Here is a 22282-nt window from a genome sequence, read left to right as displayed (position 1 = left end):
ACAATATGGAATGGACAATCACAACTGTTGTCCAGGAGTTTCACCCCATTGTCATGATCAGTGGTTTCAAGTTTGTATCCGTACATTTTTGACAAGCTGATCATAGCAAAAACATTATATATTTCCCGCTGTGTAAACAAATTGCAAATAGGCTCACGATAACTCCTGATAAAGTTGGGTAGCTGATATTCAGAGCATAAATAGCTAAATTGACTAGTCACAGGTATCAGGACATATAAAGACAATGCAACGGCCTGTTTTACAAACGGTGGGCCTACCATATGGGTGGGCATTCATAACATTCCATTGCAGACATTGTAGGCTACACCCCAGTAAGCACGAACCAAAGTCTTTTGGACATCTTTTTTTGGTCCTGTCTGGACTTAGTTTTTTGGTGTTTTACAAACGGTAGGCTTACCACATAGATGGGCATTCATAAAATTGTATTTCAGGAAACACTGTAGGCTACACCTCAGTAAGCACGGACCGACACCGATGCCTTTTGGACGTCTTTTTTTGGTGCAGTTCCAAATATGAACCGATTATAGACGTCTATGTTTGGTTAAAATTTGGTGCGGTCCAGCCCGGCATTGATTTCAACTTCCATGAACATAGATTTTTGGTCCTGTCTGGACCAAATATGAACCAATCATAGATGTCTATGTTTGGTTCAGATTTTGTTCGGTCTGGACCAGCCTTGATATGGCACAAACATCGACGTCTATAAATGGCTTATTTCAACTTTCATTCAGAACCAAAAATGAGCCTGATCTCAACAGCCGAAAAATACATGCAATGTCTGTAAATATGCCTTTTCAACGTATTTTAAACATACGGAAAATACCTTTTCACCTCTCATTCAGAACCTAAATGCAATGTCTGAAAAATATGTATTTTAGATATATTTTCAACGTCATTTTACTGACTGGAACTATTCTAGTTTTTGCTGGGGGTGGCAGTTTTTGGTTTGTCTATGGCGGCAGAACAGCAAGGACCGGCCCTGAGGAAAGCTTGCAGTGAAACTAGGACTTTGATATTGGCCTACAGTAGGACTCAAACAGCAGGGCTAAAAATCTCTTATCTTTATCATTGTTGTTTTGTATATCATTGTTTGCAATCGAGGCACAGTGCATCATTTGTTTTCCATGTGGATGTCATTGTTTTTGCTCTTTAAAATTATTTTTGCAATGTTTTTTTCCCCTCCTGATAGTGTTTCCTGCCATTGTCTTTAGTAGTCTTCCTCCGGCCTCCAAGCTGTGCCTGTCCCTCCTACCTTAACCCCCCTCTCCCCAGCTCCTCTCTCTCTCACACTCTCACTCTCTCACACACACACACACACACCACTGCACACACATTCTAATCCTCTCTTTCTTTTCCTCCACTCGCCGCTTCAGCTTCTGCGGCAACTCTGACATAAGTTACCCAAAGGTCAGTGATAGGGGGGACCAACTGTGAACAGGTTATGCGTACATGTGACTGTGTGTGTTAGAGTCCACCAGTCAGCTCAGAGTGGTTAATCTGTTTCTCCCTCCCTCTATGCCTTTTGTTGCGGCCCCTCACTTTTTCCCTGCTAGCCTGGATAGAGGGAGCTGACACTGTGCCTGCCTGCTCTGGACTGGATATGGCGTAGAGACACCCTGACGCTACCCTGACTGGATGTTCACCCTACGAGCTGGTAAGACCCAGCTTCAGCGCTACTCTAACTTCACAGCAGTTACGCTTTCATTAAGTGTGTTTTTATGTTTGTTATAGTATGGAAGGAGAATGTGTCTATGTGGAACTGCAACCATGTCTCAATCCTCTTTTGTGTGTGAGCTGGCTTAAAAATCACTGGTGGATTAAGTTTATGTTCAATGTAAGTTTTGTTTCAAAGTCAGTGCTTCAGAGAGTAACATCGTACCCAGTAAAAGTGCTCTCTCACTCTTTTTCTCGCCCTTTCCCCGGTTCCTCTCCCTCTTTTCTCTTCTCCCCCGGCTCATTCTGCAGCCCCCTGCTCATGTTTCCAGCTTCCTCCTGTTGTTTTCTGCACAGGTTTTCTCCTCCTCTCCGAGCGTGCTCCCACGCTCTCTCAAATGAAGGAACGAAAACAGTGATAACCATTTGCGGAGCAGCAAGATGGAGCTGCTTTAGTTTGCCCTGTGTCTTTTATAGTGTGGAACATTTAAGTGTGGCTTTTTTTCTTGCTTGTTTTGTTGTTTTTGGAACAAAGTTTTACTTTTTGGGCGGAGGGGTGAGAAAATTGGAAACAGACCCACCCACACTGGAAGTGAGTTAGCCCGCATTTGTGATGTGTTGACCTCCAGAGGACAGAACAATTGTCAGAGAGGACTTTGCTAAAGGCAGAGGGAATATGTTTGGCTAATTCTGTTGTTGTCACTAAATCCCCATAGTTTACATGTGCTTAGGAACCGGAGAGGACAGGAGAGGAGAGGTCTGGCCTCTGTCATGGGCTGTTTTGAAAGGGAGGGAGCGGCTTGTGTCCATCTGGGACAATCCCAAGTGCTGAGTGCTGAAAGCTTCCCCACCCTGCTCCCAAACCCTGTTTCCCTCTGCATACACAACTGGTAGGGTTGTAGCAATGTTAACTTGACTCTGAGTGTAGGCTGGGGGAGTCTGTGCATAGTCTCTGACAGTGTCGTGCATGTTATCATCGTAGCTAGGTCACCAGAGATTTGTGTTTACACAGGCAGCCCAATTCTGACATTTTTTCCAATAATTAATAGTTTTACCAATTACATCAGATCTTTCCACATCAGATCTTTTCGGACAAAATTCCAATTAGTGAAAAAAAGATCAGAATTGGTCTGCCATATTTAACCACCGTGTGATTGTTATGCATGCAGACTCCATCAATCATTTAGCCTGTTATAACAACATACTGATGCTTTCCTTACTTTTATATACTTCAGAAATGTCCACTTTACAGGGCAAACTTACAACTACAAGGATGCTCTCAATCTAATCTTCGCTGTTTGTCACAGACAGATAGCAGATACTATAATGCATTCCACTTGCCTCAGTCCTCATCTACAGTAGCCTATCTTCTATCTCGCTACACCCTTTACATTCCACTCTTTCATTTGCCTCTTTATCAAAGACCCTCTCACTTTCTGTCAATGTATCCCTCCCTCTTTTTCTATCTGACTGTCACTGTCTGTCACTCCATACAGTTCTCTCTCCCCAGCCCTCTTCCTCACTGCTGGCAGGGCAGCCTGTGTAGTCAGTGATAAGGGGCAGCAGCAGTAGCCCTTCCTGTCCTGACTGGAAGTGTTGATTTCCACTCCAGTCTCTGGACAACCCTGCCCCTGTCCTGAGTCCACTGGGAACCTCCTTCCACTCTCAGTGTGTGAACAGCTCTCTCTCTCTACACACACACATACACACGAAAAAACTGCCACACACACGCCAAACAGCACCGCGTACACACAAAATAATTTCGATCAGAGTGGCTGTGTGATTTGAAGCCTCACTGAGTATCACCACATTCAGACTGGAGGCAGAGCAGTATTTTTCCTAGCCCATTGAGCCTGACTGAACAGATGGGTGAGAAAGGACTCAGTTACTGACCTTGGGTGTGGGAGAGGCCACGGGATGATTGGCTAATTACCTCCAGTGTTGTGGTATACCCACTCCGTCCATATGGGACACCAGGGGCGCCGTTGAGCTTAAATCAACACCAACGACGCTCATTCATCACCTAATGGCTTCCATTTACTGTGAGTGGCCCGGGGCGGTGGGGAGGGAGGTGTTGGAGGGTGCACAGTGGCTGTTATGCTGTGGCTGTGGCTGGAGGTCAGGAAGGGTTAAGAGGTCACAAGGAGCCTAGGAGCAGGACTTCAGGGCAGGATATCCTGTCAGGAAGAGCCATGGTTCTCTCCCCTTTATTCCCAGGCATGGAGGGCTAGTGGAGTCAGAGCCCACAGTGAAGGTGGGGGCAGGGGCGGGGACAGGGACAGGGACAGGGTGGGTACTGGTCTGGTGTAACATTTCACTCGCATCTCAAAACAAACGGAGTGACAGATCTTCCACATGTTGCCCTCCAAGGGTTGTGTATCTATGGAAAACTTGTTTGGTGTATCTAATGTTGGACAATAGACAACGGTAGGCCTGACTGTGTCTATTGAATCAATATGGAAATCATAGCCAAGTCATTATTTTGTTGTGTTTGGTATTCAGAGATGTTCTTACCCCTGTTGAGTCCAGATGAAGTCTTTAAGTGAAGAGGTGCTCCAGATGAAGTGGCTGAGAGACCAGGGTTGAGATTAATGAGGCGGAGTTAGAGGGGTCGTGGAGAAGATGATGCTAAGGGGCAACAGATGGTTCAGAGGCAGTGGAGGCTGCTGAGGGGAGGACGTCTCATAATAATGGCTGGAAAGGAGCGAATAGAATGCCATGGAACACATGGAAACCATGTGTTTGATATATATGATACCATTCCGCTCCAGCCATTACCACGAGCACGTCCTCCCCAATTAAGTTGCCACCAACTGTTCAGAGGAGAGATGCAGAGAAATGCACAAGTGGTTTACTACCTTACTGACCGCCCTCCTCTGGTGATACAATGTAACTACAGATGCTGCCGCTTTGCTTTCAAACTTCAGGCCTGATTACATGTCATAAAATGATTTAAACAATGTTGATTGTTACAACCAGAAAATGTTTTAGTCAACCTTTATTTTAACAGGGAAAACATATGGAGACCTAGGTTTCTTTTACAAATGTGCGCTGTATATACAACATAAATATACACGTTATAGTCAAACATATACACATTAAAATACAAAAACACAGTCATTGAAAGCATCACAAATCCCCCAGAAAAACAGTTACATTCCTCCACAAATAAGTCCCCAATCAATACTCTAAATTGCACAAACGGCACCAGAACATCAAGATGAAATGTATTTAGAATTTTGTTCCAGGAATACGGTGCATTAAAACTAAAAGCAGATCTACCTAGCTTGGTGGAGACCCAAGGAACCTCGAGTTATCCAATCCCGTGAACGGGTTACGCAACTCAGGAGTCTATACTTCAACAGCAAAGTTAGATAAGACTGAAGTTTATGAAGTAGGGAGGGCCTAGTAAACAAAAAGGGAGTAATGTAGAGATATATGGGTCTTTAGCAAAGTCCAGCCAACCTTTTGATGCAGTGATGAGGATCAAAACTGTCACCTGTAACAAAACGAAGGGCACTATGGTTGGTGGCATCCAAATCTGCATCCTACTGCTTAGAGAAAGGCACAATCTGTTTCTGTAGAAAAAGACAACTTTAAGTCTTAGCTTCTTAACCAGCTCCTCTATATGTTGTTTAAACATCAAATCCTTATCAATCCAAATTCCTAAGCATTAATATGCGGGAACACGTTCGATTGGAGAACCACCTAATGAGTGAACTTGTAGTTCATCTGAAACATTCTTACGAGAGTTTGAAAACAACATGTAATTGTTTTAAATCAGCAAGGGATTCTAAAATAGCTATATAATCTGACTGGTTTTGACACATCCAGATCAACAGTCAGGGCAATAGCATACATAATAGTATCATCTGTATATAGATTAAGTAAAATAAATAAATAAATAAATAAATAGGATTGACCAATGGTGTTTATATAAGTAGTGAAGAGAATAGGTCTCAAAATCGACCCCTGTGGTACACCTTTATGTACCTCAAGAAATTCACACTTACTAGGATCATGATCATCGATCATGATGGCCTGAGTTCTGTCACTAAGATAATCATGAAACCATGAACAGGCGTCCTGTAATGCGTGTATATGGGAGGCGAAGTCAAGTCCAGGAGAGCGGAGTAATATAAACAGGCGCACTTTAATACCGGTTACCAAACGATAGCACATAACACATACAAGTGCCAAAACACGGTCTGCAACGCCTGACAATGATCCACGTAACAAAATAGCAATCACTCACAAATACAACACGGGGAACAGAGGGTTAAATAATAAACAAGTGATTGGTGAGTGAAGCCAGGTGTGATAAGACAAAGACAGAACAAATGGAAAATGAAAAGTGGATCGGCGGTGGCTAGAAAGCCGGTGACGTCGACCGCCGAACGCCGCCCGAACAAGGAGAGGGACCGACTTCGGCGGAAGTCGTGACATGTCCGAGCTCAGACCTATCAAGGACAACTTATTTCATAAAATAGCATGATCAACAGTATCAAAAGCTTTTGACAGGTCCACAAACCTAGCAGCACATTTCATTTTAGTGTCTAAAGCATTGACAAGATCATCAACAACTACAGTGGTTTCTGTAATAGTACTATGCCCAGGCCTTAACTTAGTACTTGTGTAACATTTTATATACATCTTGGAACATAGAATTTCTCACATTCAAGGACCAGATAGGCAGATAAGTAACTGATACAGTGTGTGCGTAAGATAGAGATGGAAAGACAGAAAGAGATATAGAGAATGTGACAGGCTATTTTGGGCTTCTCTCCATGTCCTACGCCCACCTCGTTTGTCTTGTTGTTAGTGAGAATAGTGGGAGTTGAGATGTGAGATCTCATTCTGATCGCCGATACCGATATTGAGGTGCCCTCTGGGATTCCCCCTGGGCTGTCTTGCTCTCTTGCACCATCTACAAAAAATGCATGAAATCAGTTTCAAGTTTCATTTGAGAAGGAGATTTAGTTTCCATTGAGCTATGACTGAAAATTGCCACATTTGGTATCTGTATTAATCAATATTAAAAATAGCAAACAAAAGGTATACCATAGTTCTTTCCTGTAGTATTACTTTATATGAGGTATGTGCTCATGTGAAACTCATCAGACATACCACCTACCTACCACCTAATGTTGGATTGAATAGATTATCAATCTCCATAAAAATAAAACATAAATAAATGTATATATATATATATAGTGGAGGCGTGTGTGTTTAATAGTGGAATATATATATATATATATATATATATATATATATATATATATATATATATATATATATATATATATATATATATATATATGAACACAGTAGAGGTTGATGACTGTTCTAGAGAGAACCTAGTGTGAGCTGTTTTCCTTTGTTTTGGAAAGTGACTGTTTGAACCTGGCGGTGTACTGAACAGAGACACTGATGATGTACAGGATAGAGAGCTCTAACCAACACTTTCCAGTTAGGCCTCTGACACAGCCAGCTGTATGTTTCAGACGCTCGCTCACACAACCACCCACCACGTTAGTGAACGAAAGGACACTAAAAACCCATGGAAAATGTGCTATGCGTGTCCCTGTGTATATGTGCGTATTTTTTAGTATGACTGTGTGTGAATTGGATTCTGTACGTGCAGTTCAGGGGGTGTACGACTGATAAGCGAGGGCCAACAGACATTATGCTGGGTCGCAGGTAGCCTAGTGGTTAAGAGCATTGGGCCAGTAAATGTTGTTGGTTCGAATCCCTGTGCCGACTGGGTGAAGAATCTGTCAGTGTGCCCTTGAGCAAGGCACTCAACCCTAATCGCTCTGGATAAGAGCGTCTGCTAAATGACCAAAATGCTCCTGTACTGTAAACCCTGTCCATGCCATCCTTTACTGCTGCTCCTTGCTTATATACAGCACTGCATACTGTAATCCCATTTCTGTCAACCTCTTTCAAACACACACACACACACACACACACACACACACACACACACACACACACACACACACACACACACACACACTTGCATGTGTGTACAAATACACACACGCCTCCACTATTAAACGTCTAAACATCCACTGATCCCATTGTAGTATTCACTCTCCAACAAACTGTCCTGTACTCAAGTCGATACTCCATATGTCTTTCTTTATGCTCTCTCTCTCTGCCATACTGTGAGTGTTATAACTATATGACTGCTGCTCTCTCTCTCTCTCTCTGCCATACTGTGAGTATTATACTGTAACTGTATGACTGCTGCTCTCTCTGTACCATACTGTGAGTGTTATAACTATGACTGTAGCTCTCTCTCTCTCTGCCATACTGTGGGTGTTATACTGTAACTATATGACTGCTGCTCTCTCTCTCTGCCATACTGTGAGTGTTATATCTATATGACTGCTGCTCCCTCTCTCTCTCTCTCTCTCTCTCTCTCTCTCTCTCTCTCTGCCATACTGGGAGTGTTATAACTATATGACTGCTGCTCTCTCTGCCATACTGTGAGTGTTATAACTATATGACTGCTCTCTCTCTCTCTGCCATACTGTGAGTGTTATACTGTAACTACATGAATGCAGCTCTCTCTCTCTACCATACTGTGAGTGTTATATCTATATGACTGCTGCTCTCTCTCTGCCATACTGTGAGTGTTATAACTATGACTGTAGCTCTCTCTCTCTCTGCCATACTGTGAGTGTTATACTGTAACTATATGACTTCAGCTCTCTCTCTCTCTCTGCCATACTGGGAGTGTTATAACTATATAACTGCTGCTCTCTCTGCCATACTGTGAGTGTTATAACTATATGACTGCTCTCTCTCTCTCTGCCATACTGTGAGTGTTATACTGTAACTATATGACTGCTGCTCTCTCTCTGCAATAAGGTGAGTGTTATAACTATATGAATGCAGCTCTCTCTCTCTCTCTCTCTCTCTCTCTCTCTCTCTCTCTCTCTCTCTCTCTGCCATATTGTGAGTGTTGTAACTGTATGACTGCTGCTCTCTCTCTGCCATACTGTGAGTGTTATAACTATATGACTGCTGCTCTCTCTCTCTGCCATACTGTGAGTGTTATATCTATATGACTGCAGCTCTCTCTCTCTCTGCCATAATGTTAGTGTTATACTGTAACTATATGACTGCAGCTCTCTCTCTCTCTCTCTCTCTCTCTGCCATATTGTGAGTGTTGTAACTGTATGACTGCTGCTCTCTCGCTGCCATACTGTGAGTGTTATAACTATATGACTGCTGCTCTCTCTCTCTGCCATACTGTGAGTGTTATAACTATATGACTGCAGCTCTCTCTCTGCCATACTTTGAGTGTTATATCTATATGACTGCGCTCTCTCTCTCTCTCTCTGCCATACTGTGAGTGTTATACTGTAACTATATGACTGCTGCTCTCTCTCTACCATACTGTGAGTGTTATATCTGTATGACTGCTGCTCTCTCTCTGCCTTACTGTGAGTGTTATATCTACATGACTGCAGCTCTCTCTCTCTCTTCGCCATACTGTGAGTGTTATAACTATGACTGCTGCTTCCATACCTCCTTATCCAGCATTTTTCACATTCCTTTTGGCTTCTTAAAGGGAAGGACCCTGTTGGCAAGCTGCGACCAGACATCCTCACATCAGACACATTGCTCACTCCTCCATTCTCCCTCCTTCACTCCTTCTTCTTTCTGCTCTCACACTGCAGTAATAAAGTATAAGCCTATCAGTTCACATATATGTAACTGGTTCACTCTCCCACAGCCTGGTGTTTCAGTGTCAGGATATTTACCAGGAGGCATTCTACTTATATTCACTACACTGCTGGTACTGGTCAGTTAGACCGTTGTATATTGTGTTTCATAATTGAAATATGAGTCTCCACAGATTTAAAATTATCTCATTTATATACACACAAGTAAATGCACAGTACTGGATTTTTACAACTGCATACTGTCCACACATGTAGCTAACATAAAGCCCAAGAGCGCCTTGATCTAAACAGCCTCATGAGGTTTGATTCAGTGGAAAGGTTTTCAACAGCTGGCCCTATAACTGTAATCTAGTTATATCTATATTGAATTGAAACGCTCGTAATTACCAACTTTCTGTTTTAGGATGACTTATTCTCTGGTTCTCTTTTAATCACAAAATGGAAGTGATTCATGGCAGGAAAACATATTTCACACAAATATGCGGTTTATAAATATAGATTAAAATGCGCAAATTGAATTTCTAAAAAGCTTTATTCAGTAAGAAACCTATTGGCAACCATGTCTATATTTTGATACAGCAAGAATATAAAATGTGTACTATTTCTTAAACCATAGATGCTGAATTAGTGTGGATATTTCAGAAATTGTATCTTGATAATTTGTTGGGTGGTGATGGAGTAGGCTGGCAGGGTGGTACATGCGCTGTGGTCTGCCTGATATTTTATACTCAACAACCACCACCGCTGTAGGCAACTTCTGGTCTCCTGGTTAGCCCTTCCTCTTGTCATCTTGATCAGACATTATACTAGACATTGGGAAAAATAAAAAGTCCCTATTTGTGAGTGTGTGTGTGTGTGAGTGTGTGTTGTAGACAAGTGCGTAGAGTAGATGCATTGAGGTCAGGGCAGGCAGAGAGAGACAGTTGTTTCATATGACTGGATTGGCTGGCTGGCTGGCATTCTGGGGCCAAGGGGTTTCAATAACAGGGACAATGACAAAGACACACTTTGTTTGTGTTGTGTGTGCCTGATGGAACACTAGTGTATGACGGTATACTACAGTCTATGTGCTTAGAAGCTGTATGACCAGTGCTGGGGAAGCTACACTGAAAATCTAGTTTACCAAGCTATCAAATCCTTCACACTGGAAGAAGTAAAGCTATACTAAAGCTACCCAAAAATATAGTTTACTAAAATAAAGTTACTTTGAAAAAGTAGTTCACTCCATCCAATGATCGTATGTACATTTGAAATGTCATAGATTACAAATTGCCAGACAGATCACTTTCTGGTCATATGTTAACAAAATGTGTAATTTATCCTAATAAACACAAAAACAATGTTTCAAGTGAGAATTAGGCAGGTCTGATGCCAAAAAATAAAGAACATTCTTGCCTACTTCACCCATATTTTATTTAGTTTTTGCCAAAAAAGTAGTGTGTAGTTCCAGTAGTTAGCTACACCACTACATGGCAAGAAAGTAATTAACTACTGAAAACTCTACCTAGATTTGATTTTAGTTCAACTACCACCAAGCTACTGCAAAATGTAGTTAAATTGTAACGGCTGTCGTCGGGAATAGAGGACCAAAACGCAGCAGGTATGTGGATGCTCATCTTGTTATTTATTTTAAATCAAGAGAACACCAAAACGAAGAATGCACAACCAACAAAACAGTCTTGTCAGGCTCACACAGGCAAAACAAGAAACAATCTCCCACAAACACTTAACCAAACACATACCCATATATAGGACTCTCAATCAGAGGCAACTAGAAAACACCTGCCTCCAATTGAGAGTCCAACCCCAATAAACTAGACAAAGAAATACAAAAGACTAGAGACCACATAGAAATACAAACCTAGAACATAAACCCGGAAATAATAAATCAAACACCCTACTACATAAAACACCACCCCGAACCACATAAACAAAATACCCTCTGCCACGTCCTGACCAAACTACAATAACAAATAACCCTTATACTGGTCAGGACGTGACATAAATGACCAGTTGAACTACATGTAGTTCATTACTCCCCAATACTGTGTACTACGTACACTTGTAGATGGAGGGGATTTTGGTTATTAAACTTGACATGGCCATCTGTCCTCTGCTCTGTACTGTACTGTTCTCTCTTTGACTTTAGACATGCTCTCTGTACTGTACTGTTCTCTCTGACTTTAGAACATGTTCTCTGTACTGTTCTCTCTTTGACTTTAGACATGCTCTCTGTACTGTACTGTTCTCTCTGACTTTAGAACATGTTCTCTGTACTGTTCCTTCTTTGACTTTAGACATGTTCTCTGTACTGTACTGTTCTCTCTGACTTTAGAACATGCTCTCTGTACTGTATGTCAGATTCCAGTGCCATTGTGTTCTTTTCAGTTGCTTTTGTTCAGTTATTGCATGGTTTTTATTCCAAAGCTCTTTCGACCCACACGATTGACTGACTTTAATTAACACATCAGGCATGTAATTATCAGAAAGTGCATTTCAGCAAAAAGACAGTTGACTGCTCTGTTGCTACCATTCTGAGAAGTAGGACTAACAAAGAAAATCTAATCGAGCTCATAAAGTTAGCTAGTTGAATCTACATTTGACCTTCTACAGCTTATTTCATTGAGGGACACTATTTACTGTGTGTTTTCGCGCACGCGTGTGTGTGTGTGTGTGTGTTTGCGCGTATGTTTACGTGTGTGTGTGTGTGCATGCAAGCGTGCTCGTCTGACTGCCTGTTCAGAGTAAACTTCTGACCCACTGGAATTGTGATACAGTAAATTATAAGTTAAATAATCTGTCTGTTAACAATTGTTGGAAAAATTACTTGTGTCATGCACAAAGTAGATGTCCGAACCGACTTGCCAAAATATAGTTTGTTAACAAGAAATGTGGTTGAAATGTGGTTGAAAAACAAGTTTTAATGACTCTAACGTAAGTGTATGTAAACTTCTGACTTCAACTGTACATACATGTAGTACACAGCTGACCACATCCTGTACATATAGAACGAACATAGAGGTCTCTTCCCCTCACATTAACTGACATCTGAACGCAGTAAATATTCTTTAAAAATACATTGCAGCATGTTTTAACTGGCCCCTCTGTATGTCCAGCCTCTGTTTAAACATTTTGGATACATTTGATTGAATTATATTCTTAGAAATTCTTAGTGTCTTACAGTCACTCTAAAAGAGTGTTTGTATGCATCAAGCCTCTGACACAGCATAATATGGGTAAAATAAAACAGTTCAACATCAGTCTAAACCAGAGCAACAGATTGGTCACTGCTGCCTGTCTTTTCCATTTGGGTGTTACAGTGCAGTGTGGCTCACATAGGCCAGCGCCTTGCCAGTGCGCCTAAACTTCTGCCTGTGTTTGTGATCATGTGTGTGTGCCTCCCTGTGGGCTGCTAGCCTGCTGTGCCGTTTCACTGTCACACACACTGTGGTCTTGTTATTTTCAGCTCATACCGGACATGATTCAGACTGGGGGATTGTGTAATTGACAAGACAAACCACACACACATGCACACACTCATAAACACCCACACTTTGGGAGGATTTCTGGTAAGGGTGCTGGGCTCCCCCTGTGCATACGCATGTGAAGGCGAGTATAACCCACAGCACAGCCTGCATTAGGTTTCGTTCTTGGTGTGCATGAACAGTTTGTTTTACTGTTGAGCTTGAAAACTGCATCACAGAGGTTGAGTGGAAATAAAAGCAGTGCTCAAGCTGGGGAAAACAGCCTTTGAACGATGTACTAAAGTCTTTATCATAGATCACTTTCTGTCATTTCCTGTCCTCAAAACACACACAGCACACGCAGGTGATGCTCGACTCCCACCTCAAACCCTCATATTGTGTTATTTGCTTTTCTGCAAAAGATGTACACATGTAGGATCGGTTTTTGAGTTAGTTTGCTACAGCAGGAAATGTGCATTATTATGTGGATTATAATTAATAGACATTTTTGTAGGGGTTCAATACAGTTTTCGTAAGGGAAAATCAAGTCTGAAATTTCAACGTGGAAATGACAAACTTCAGAAGCCTTTTTAAACCTCAAATACACTACAAGTAAAAAATGTCCTGCATTGCAAGAAAGTTCTCCTGCAACAGGGTGATCGAATTCCTACATCTGTAGACAACTGTGTCATTCGGATGTTTTAATCCAAACATCACTATTTATATTGTTACTGTTAAACAAAGCATCAGGGTCACAGGAAGAGTTAGTGGGAAGTGACAGATAAAGTTATGTGCATGGGTTACCTTGTCCAACAGACAGACAGGAAGCCCTATTTAGATCACACCATTTCCTAGGAGCTACTGTACGCATTCATAAAGACATTTCATAGAATTTGTCTGTGAAATTGAAGATGCCCAGATAAAGCTGAGAAATTACATTTGAACTTTCATCTTTCCTCAGAGTTCCATATTTCTCTGCTCTAACCATACATTTGTTTAACATTTTGAGACAATAACTACTAGAGCACTTGTAAACTCTATATCATACTGGTAGGTTTACTTGATTGATGTTTACATGAAAATACTACATCGAGAAACATATTGGAACAGAGAATATTTATTATTACACAAGTTATTACATGTTTATAATAGCCTTGTCCAAAAAGTACGAGTAGAGGACTCTTGTAACATAGTTATTCTCTTGCAGTAAACAGTGGTTGCCATGTCAGCAGGTGGAGCTGTAGAAGCCATCTGACAAAAACTGTGAACAAAGTTTCAGACGGTAAAAAGTCTAGTGTTCGGATTGGCTACAGAGTGTACCAATAGGAAGCTCCTATGCTGAAACAATGGCAGAGAGAAGTAGTGTGATGTCAACGCTATTTTTGGTGCTACCCGCCTAGATTTCTATTTTCGTCTTCTTCAGGGGCTGGACTTACGAAGTTGCTTGCGACAAACTCTTTCTTTCTCACTCTCTTGTACTACTGACGATTCTCATCCTTTGACCCTGGTCCCGTTCCCTGTAAGTCCTTTCACAAACAGCCTAGGCTTCACAGGACGAATCATATCATTGGCTTTTTTGTTGTTGTTGGAGGAGTAGCCTGTTTAGAATGTGGAGTTATTTTGTGACTTATTCTTACAAGGTAACACCTTTTCTTTCATGTCCATAACTTTGCGAGATGTCAGATAATTGTTGGGTGTTATATTGCAGCAGTAGAGTAGCCTATATACCTGGGAATGTATCATATTGGTTATGTTTCTGTGCACAGCAGTCAGGTCTGTTATTCTAAAAATAGGTTGGCAACGTTTTGAAACGAGTCAATTTAATTGGGGCTACAATCAACCTCTCCTCACGGGGCCGTCTTGTAAATGTAGGCGTATTATTTGTCTCCCTTCTCGTTCCCATGGCATCCCCTCCGAGCAGACGTTCAGGCCAGGGCAACAGGGTTTCTCCGAGTGACAAAATGAATTCCGTTGTTGAATTGTTACAATAAAGTTCGTGATCGTGAAGCGATACTTTTGTCGGAAACAAAGTGTGTTCTCACTTTTTCTGAAAGCTGTGTAAGGTCCTTTTGTTTTAGACTGCCTACACTCTTCATACATGTGTTTGAAGTTATCTATCACGAAGATAACATTGATAATTCATTGCTCTGATGATTGTGAATAATAAACTTTCTCTCCCGGTCTGCAGATGCAATCACGGCGTCGGGACCTACCCTAGACAAAGACCAACGGGACAGCGTTTTTTCAACAGTGGCAGGTAGGCCCCCCTAAATGTGTCACTTGAGCCGTGAAATAACAATGTAACAACTCATTGCTGCATATCACCTCACGGTCTTCAGAATAGGCCTGGCATACACATATATATATATATAGAATGAGACAATTTTAGATGGGCTACATCTGTTTGCATATCACCAACCCACCCACTATTCAAGGTTCTTTGAACAGGTCAGAACAGTTATGTAGTTGAAACGTTCAGATCTAGCCTATTCTGTATGTCTGTAACAATCTATGCACTGACAAATATGGAAATATCTTGGAGAAAACATCGTTCTGGGTTGAGCGCTGCTAATGATGACGAGCATGTCATATTTCATGATTTGCCAGAGGAAGTAAAGTCTTTTCACTTTAAACACGTGATTCTCTAGATATATTAACTTTCAGAGCATCACACCACAACACTACAGTAGGGTAGGGGATCCTATGTTCTTATGTTCTCACACTACAAAGTACTCCCAGAATGACAAACACAGTACATATGAATAAGTAAAACATGTACTGTGTTTGTTGTTGTTTTGAATCGGATGGGGATGAATCCTGTTTGAACTATCAATCAGTGTTCATTGTAAAGGCTGACATGCTTATTACGCGTGTGGAATAGTTTGCGCTGGCGGCTACAGTCTGAGTGTATGTATTAGCTCTGACTGCTAGCTCTTGCTGTGCCAGGCTTATGTTCCATCCTTCCAAACGAGTCCGATTTCCTTAGAAAAACAGAGTGAGGTCATGGCCGAGGCTGCAGTGTCCAGTTTCATGTGTGTCCGTCCAGGCCAACTGACACGACCCTTCTCTTCTGTGTCCCTCTAATCTGTCGCTATTTATCAGAGGGCTGTGCGTCTCATTCTCCGCTAGCTGCTGCTGTTGCTCTGATGAGACACACAACAAGCCCCCTTAATTGAAGATAAACCAATGAGGTAATTAAAACTAGGCTGTGGTCCGTCACAGCGCTGAGCTGTGTTTGTTCCTCAGATCCTCCTGTTGTGATTCTGCTGCCACATGCCAGAGGAAAGATACTGTGTTTGTGATGTGTTATGTGCCCAGACGGTAGTGTATCATTCCATGGCGAGAAGCTCAATATCAGTTGAAGATATTTTCTAGCCATTTGGATCATGCCAGCCTATTCAGAGTCTGGAACCGAGTATGTGTCTGTGGGTTGGTGTTTGTCTGGACGAGGTATTTGTTACTTGTGAAACCACATAGTGAAGGGTTGTGATACGGAGAGTGAAGAGGATGAGAACTCACAAACCCTCAAAAAATCTAGTCTTCCATTTCCCTTAACATACCAAGGAAGGAGGAAAACAGAGATAACAATAGCAAGATTGTTTTGCAAGGAGCTGCAGTAAAGATCACGTTTCCTGTTTCTGGCTGAAACCCAGGTCAGCTGACTCCCTCCTTCCCTCCTGTTGCTGTCTTGAGAGAAAAAGCAGAGGGTTCAATTTAACTTTTAGTCAGGGAGGCAGAGACTTTTAGTCCTGTATTAGTCCTATATACAACTCGACTGAAGTTGGATAGATTGATTGTTTACTGTCCTTTAGATCCATGAAATCATTTGATACAGGTAGAGTTTCATATTCCTTGTGGTGACAGACCTTGTTATCTGTGGAACCAAACATTGTTGAATGTGAAATGTGAGTCTGGATCCCTGAGGCGGGCCTGTAAATGATGTCCCTAGTCATGCTGTCCAGGAATTGGTTTAGTAACGGCAGCATATACATATAGCATTTACCTCTCAGGCCAGTTGGACATGTTAAAAAGTTACCAAGTCACCTTAAGCAAACTCCCAGATCTAGTGTGTTAATGGCCTGATGCTCTACTAATGGTCTCATGGTCTACCTGTGTTAACTCTAAATGCCAGGAACCAAGAAAATAAATCTACTTATAGCTCTGAGGTTTGCTTACTGGATTTGGAGATGGACACGTTTCTGGTCTCCGATAACGACTGTGGGTTTTGCAGTTATGTATTCAGTGTGTGTGCGTGCGTGTGTGTGTGTGTGTACATGCGTGTGTGTGTTACCAAGAATTTTAATGTCCTCTTCTGTTGTTGTTCATTCAGTCAGAAAAGTGTGACTCTGCATATTCATGGTTTTCCCAGAACAGTTGTTAAAGTTTAAAAGTCTCAGAGAGTTTGCGATAGGGAGAGGGATAGAAAGAAAACATGATAACTGCAGAGGGACAAAGGGACTTAAACTTGGCGAGCGACAAGAGAGATGTACGGATGTCAGAAAGATGTCATTATCTGCATTTTTGTGTGCACTCATATGCCGTTTACCTTAACCACTGAATTATACTGTAGCCTCTCCTCTTCTCTCAGAGAGCAGTAAATGTAGCAGCAACTCTCCTCTTTCCTTTCTGTCTCTGCCAAGCTGGCCTGGCCATGAATGTTCTGTTTTCATAGTACCTTAGGGTTAGCAATCCAGGGGCCTTTCTTCTCTCCTCTCGTCCCTCTCTCCCCACCCAGGAGCCAGACCAGGGTTCACTACACAACGTCCCCATACTGCTGACCTCTGGGTCAAAAGGCGGAACTTTCGTTTACCTGTCTGTTCTGCTCTCAGGGTAATACAGGAAATTGTGTTTAACTTTGTAGTCATGGTTATATAGTACAGGTTGCTCCTCCATGGTTCAGTGCAACAGGCTTGTTGAGAGAGCGCTATGTAGTCCTTTACTGGGTGCATCCTCTTCTTAAATAACATGACATAGAATGAAACCGCAGTAATTGATGCGTGCAAGACAAGTGCAACCTTTCATCTCACACCATGTAGCCTAAAGCACAGCAACACTTGACGCGACTCGACTGGCTGTCCGTAACAATGTTTGTTTTAGTTTCTTGCTAAGAGATGGTGTGGTGATACGGTGGTGGCATGGCTGAGACAGGTGTGTGTTGTTGTGAGGGTTGTTGATGTGGGTGTGTTGACGTATGTTGGGCCTGGGTGATGAGGGGGCCATGAAGAGTCTCTTTGAGAGAGTTGCTGTGTTGAGTGTCTTATCTCACTGGGGCTGTGGGGAATGTGTTTGGTGTTGGAGGTGGATGGAGGGGTGGAAACACACACACACACACACACACACACACACACACACACACACACACACACACACACACACACACACACACACACTGGCTTTAAGGGAGTGACTAACCGAATAGCCTCACCACCCAGCAAACAGGGGACGTCCTGAGGACATTCAGCGACGTTCCCTTTAGGTCCCACAATTCTATCCTCCTGATTCCTGCTTACAAGCAAAAATTAAAGCATGAAGCACCAGTGACTCAGTCTATAAAAAAGTGGTCAGGTGAAGCAGATGCTAAACTACAGGACTGTTTTGCTATCACAGACTGGAACATGTTCCGGGATTCTTCCGATGGCATTGAGGAGTACACAACATCAGTCACTGGCTTTATCAATAAGTGCATTGAGGACGTCGTCCCCACAGTGACTGTACGTACATACCCCAACCAGAAGCCTTGGATTACAGGTAACATTCGCACTGAGCTAAAGGGTAGAGCTGCCGCTTTCAAAGTGCGGGACTCTAACCCGGAAGCTTATAAGAAATCCTGCTATGCCCTCCGACGAACCATCAAACAGGCCAAGCATCAATACAGGGCTAAGACTGAATCGTACTACACCGGCTCTGACGCTCGTCTTATGTGTCAGGGCTTGCAAACTATTACAGACTACAAAGGGAAGCACAGCTGCGAGTTGCCCAGTGACACGAGCCTACCAGACGAGCTAAATCACTTCTATGCTCGCTTCGAGGCAAGCAACATGGAGGCATGCATGAGAGCATCAGCTGTTCCGGACGACTGTGTGATCACGCTCTCCGTAGCCGACGTGAGTAAGATCTTTAAACAGGTCAACATTCACAAGGCTGCGGGGCCAGACGGATTACCAGAACGTGTGCTCCAGGCATGTCTGTGTGTGGATGTCCCTAGCACTGTCTGTGTGTGGATGTCCCTAGCATTGCCAAAAGACAAAGTGCTGTCAGTATACCGGTGGTTCACCAATCAGGGCCTTGTGGACCTCATGCCCTAGGTAGAGGGGGGAACTGTTTATTTCAGCTCATCAGGTGACGTCCCCGGGACAAACAGGGAACTAGACAAAAACCAACAGAGGACCATGACACAACATCCCAAGAATGTCCTAAAAATGTCCTTGGGACAAACCGGGAACTAGACAAAATCTCCAGAGGACCATGGCACAACATCCTAAAAATGTCCTTGGGGATGTGCCTGGGACAAATGGGGAACTAGACAAAACCTCCAGGGGGACCAAGGCACAACATCCCAAGAAAGTCCTAAAAATGTCCTCGGGACCAACCGGGAACTAGAAAAAACCTCCAGTGGACCATGACACAATGTCCTGACGACTTTAGGCGACCATTTCTTGGCGTCCTAATGACTCATTACTGTTTGCAGGGCAGCTGCTTCTGAAGCAGAGGGTCTGAAAGGCGCTGACAGCTGTGGATTCCTTCAGACCCTCAAAAAGAAGGGGAAAAAGAGGGGTTGAGTAAAACAGAGGGAGAGAGAGAAGAAGAGAGAGCGAGAGAGATCTAACTGAGAGAAAGACAGAGAGAGAAGGGGATGTAGAAGTACTGACAGATCAGGGTATATGGGATTGCGGTCGACAGGCACTATAATTGGAGATCCTGGGTTGCACAAGGTTGATTTAGCAACGGTTAAGAGAAAAACACTATCATTGTTTAAAGGCCCAGTGCAGGCAAAAACATGATTTGCCTATGTTTTCAACACTGAGGTTGGAATATTACTGTAATGTGAACATTATGACAATGCCTTTTTAGTGTAAGAGCTGTTTGAAAAGTAGTGCTGAGAGATTAGTGCGTTTTGATGTCGGTTCAGTTTCAGGTTCAATTACTAAAAAAGAATCACGGTTTTTCGATTTTGGTTTTGATTATTTGGTTTGAATGCTGTAACAACAGAATAAAACAATGAATAAAAGTCCTGTGATGGTAGTGACTGTCCATTAATGATTATCACTTATTAACTGTCATTTATTCACATTACTTTACTTTAATAAAATATTTAAGTTGTTGTATATATTACATTTCTTTTATTTGATGAATGTATTATTTAATTTCAAGTCATCTCATCACTATAGACCTGCTGCCTATGCTGTCTGACAAAATCACTATTTTGTAGTTCTTCAAAGTAAGTAAGGCATACTTTTATGACTGCTGAATACTAACTATCAATTACTTACATCCTGTATTTTCAGGTAGAGATACCTCGCGATACAACAGCTGCTCTCTACAGTGCATTCGGAAATTATTCAGACCCCTTCCCTTTTCCCATATTCAGACCCCTTCCCAATCCACACACAATAGCACATAATGACAAAGCAAAAACAGTTTTTTAGACATTTTTGCACATTTATAAAAAATAAAAATGGAAATATTGCATTTAAATAATTATTCAAACCCTCTACTCAGTACTTTGTTGAAGCCCCTTTGGCAGTGATTACAGCCTCAAGTCTTCTTGGGTATGACGCTACAAGCTTGGCACAACTGTATTTGGGGAGCTTCTCCCATTCTTCTCTGCAGATCCTCTCAAGCTCTGTCAGGTTGGATGGGGAGCGTCGCTGCACAGCTATTTTCAGGTCTCTCCAGAGATGTTCGATCGGGTTCAAGTCCGGGCTCTGACTGGCCCACTCAAGGACATTTTCATCAAGGATCTCTCTGAACTTTGCTCCGTTCATCTCTCCCTCGATCCTGACTAGTCTCCCAGTCCCTGCCGCTGAAAAACAACCCCACAGCATGATGCTGCCACCACCCAACTTCACTGTAGTGATGGTGCCAGGATTCCTCCAGTCGTGACGCTTTGCATTCAGGCAAAATAGTTATATCTTGGTTTCATCAGACCAGAGAATCTTGTTTTTTCATGGTCAGAGTCCTTTAGGTGCCTTTTACTGAGGAGTGGCTTCTGTGTGGCCACTCTACCATAAAGGCCTGATTGGTGGAGTTCTGCAGATTGTTGTGCTTCTGGAAGGTTCTCCCATCTCCACAGCGGAACTCTGGAGCTCTGTCAGAGTGACCATCGGGTTCTTGGTCACCTCCCCGACCAAAGCCCTTCTCCCCCAATTGCTCAGTTTGGCTGGGCGACCAGCTCTGAAGAGTCTTGGTGGTTCCAAACTTCTTCCATTTAAGAATGATGGAGGCCACTGTGTTCTTGGACCTTCAATGCTGCAGACATTTGTTGGTACCCTTCCCTAGATCGGAGAGACACAATCCTGTCTCGGAGCTCTACGGGCAATTCCTTCGACCTCATGGCTTGGTTTTTGCTCTGACGTTCACTGTCAACTGTGGGACCTTATATAGACAGGTGTGTGTCTTTCCAAATCATGTCCAATCAATTGAATTTACTACAGGTAGACTCCAATCAAGTTGTAGAAACATCTCAAAGATGATCAATGTAAACAGGATGCACCTGAGCTCAATTTATAGTCTCATAGCAAAGGCTCTGAATACATATGTAAATAAGGTATTTTCTTAAAAACATTTGCAAAAATTTGTAAAAACCTGTTTTCGCTTTGTCATTATGGGGTAGTGTGTGTACATTAAGTACTTAAAAAAAAAATCTATTTTAGAATAAGGCTGTAACGTAATATAATGTGAAAAAAGGGAAGGGGTCTGAATACTTTCCGAATGCACTGTATATCAATCAATCAACTGTATTTATAAAGCCCTTTTTACATCAGCAGATGTCACAAAGTGCTTTACAGAAACCCGGCCTAAAACCCCCAAACAGCAAGCAATGCAGATGTAGAAGCACGTTGGCTAGGAAAAACTCCCAAGAAAGACAGGAACTTAGGAAGAAACTTAGAGAGGAACCAGGCTCTGAGGGGTGGCCAATCCTCTTCTTTCTGTACCGGGTGGAGATTATAAGAGTACATGGCCATTTGAGGCCAGATTGTTCTTCAAGATGTTCAAACGTTCATAGATGACCAGCAGGGTCAAATTATAATCAGTGGTTGTAGAGGGTGCAACAGGTCAGTACCTCAGGAGTAAATGTCAGTTGGCTTTTCATAGCCGAGCATTCAGAGGTCGAGACAGCAGGTGCGGTAGAGAGAGAAGGTCGAAAACAGCAGGTCCGGTACAAGGTAGCATGTCTGGTGAACAGGTTAGGGTTCCCTAGCCGCAGACAGAACAGTTGAAACT

The 22282-nt window shown here is 42.5% G+C and overlaps 1 protein-coding gene across 6 annotated transcripts in view; it reads left to right on the top strand.

The window, feature by feature from the left end:
• The first annotated feature begins 1320 nt into the window (after positions 1-1320).
• The window catches only part of LOC106566895 (histone deacetylase 7), a 66803-nt gene continuing 45841 nt past the window's right edge, over positions 1321-22282 (top strand). For 4 of the 6 annotated variants that reach the window (XM_014135453.3, XM_014135451.3, XM_014135452.3 and 1 more), the window contains exons 1-3: positions 1321-1428; positions 1575-1675; positions 15027-15095. In XM_014135453.3, coding sequence (XP_013990928.1) covers positions 1657-1675; positions 15027-15095 — 88 coding nt within the window. In that variant the 5' untranslated portion in view covers positions 1321-1428; positions 1575-1656. Of the gene's footprint in view, positions 1429-1574; positions 1676-14199; positions 14479-15026; positions 15096-22282 lie in introns of those variants that run through there. The other 2 variants (XM_014135454.3, XM_014135456.3) reach the window with 2 other exon arrangements.

The sequence above is a fragment of the Salmo salar genome, chromosome 13, assembly GCF_965601325.2.
Source record: "Salmo salar chromosome 13, fSalSal1, whole genome shotgun sequence".
In the NCBI taxonomy this organism is placed as follows: domain Eukaryota; kingdom Metazoa; phylum Chordata; class Actinopteri; order Salmoniformes; family Salmonidae; genus Salmo; species Salmo salar.
This window is presented reverse-complemented; position numbering and strand designations above follow the sequence as displayed.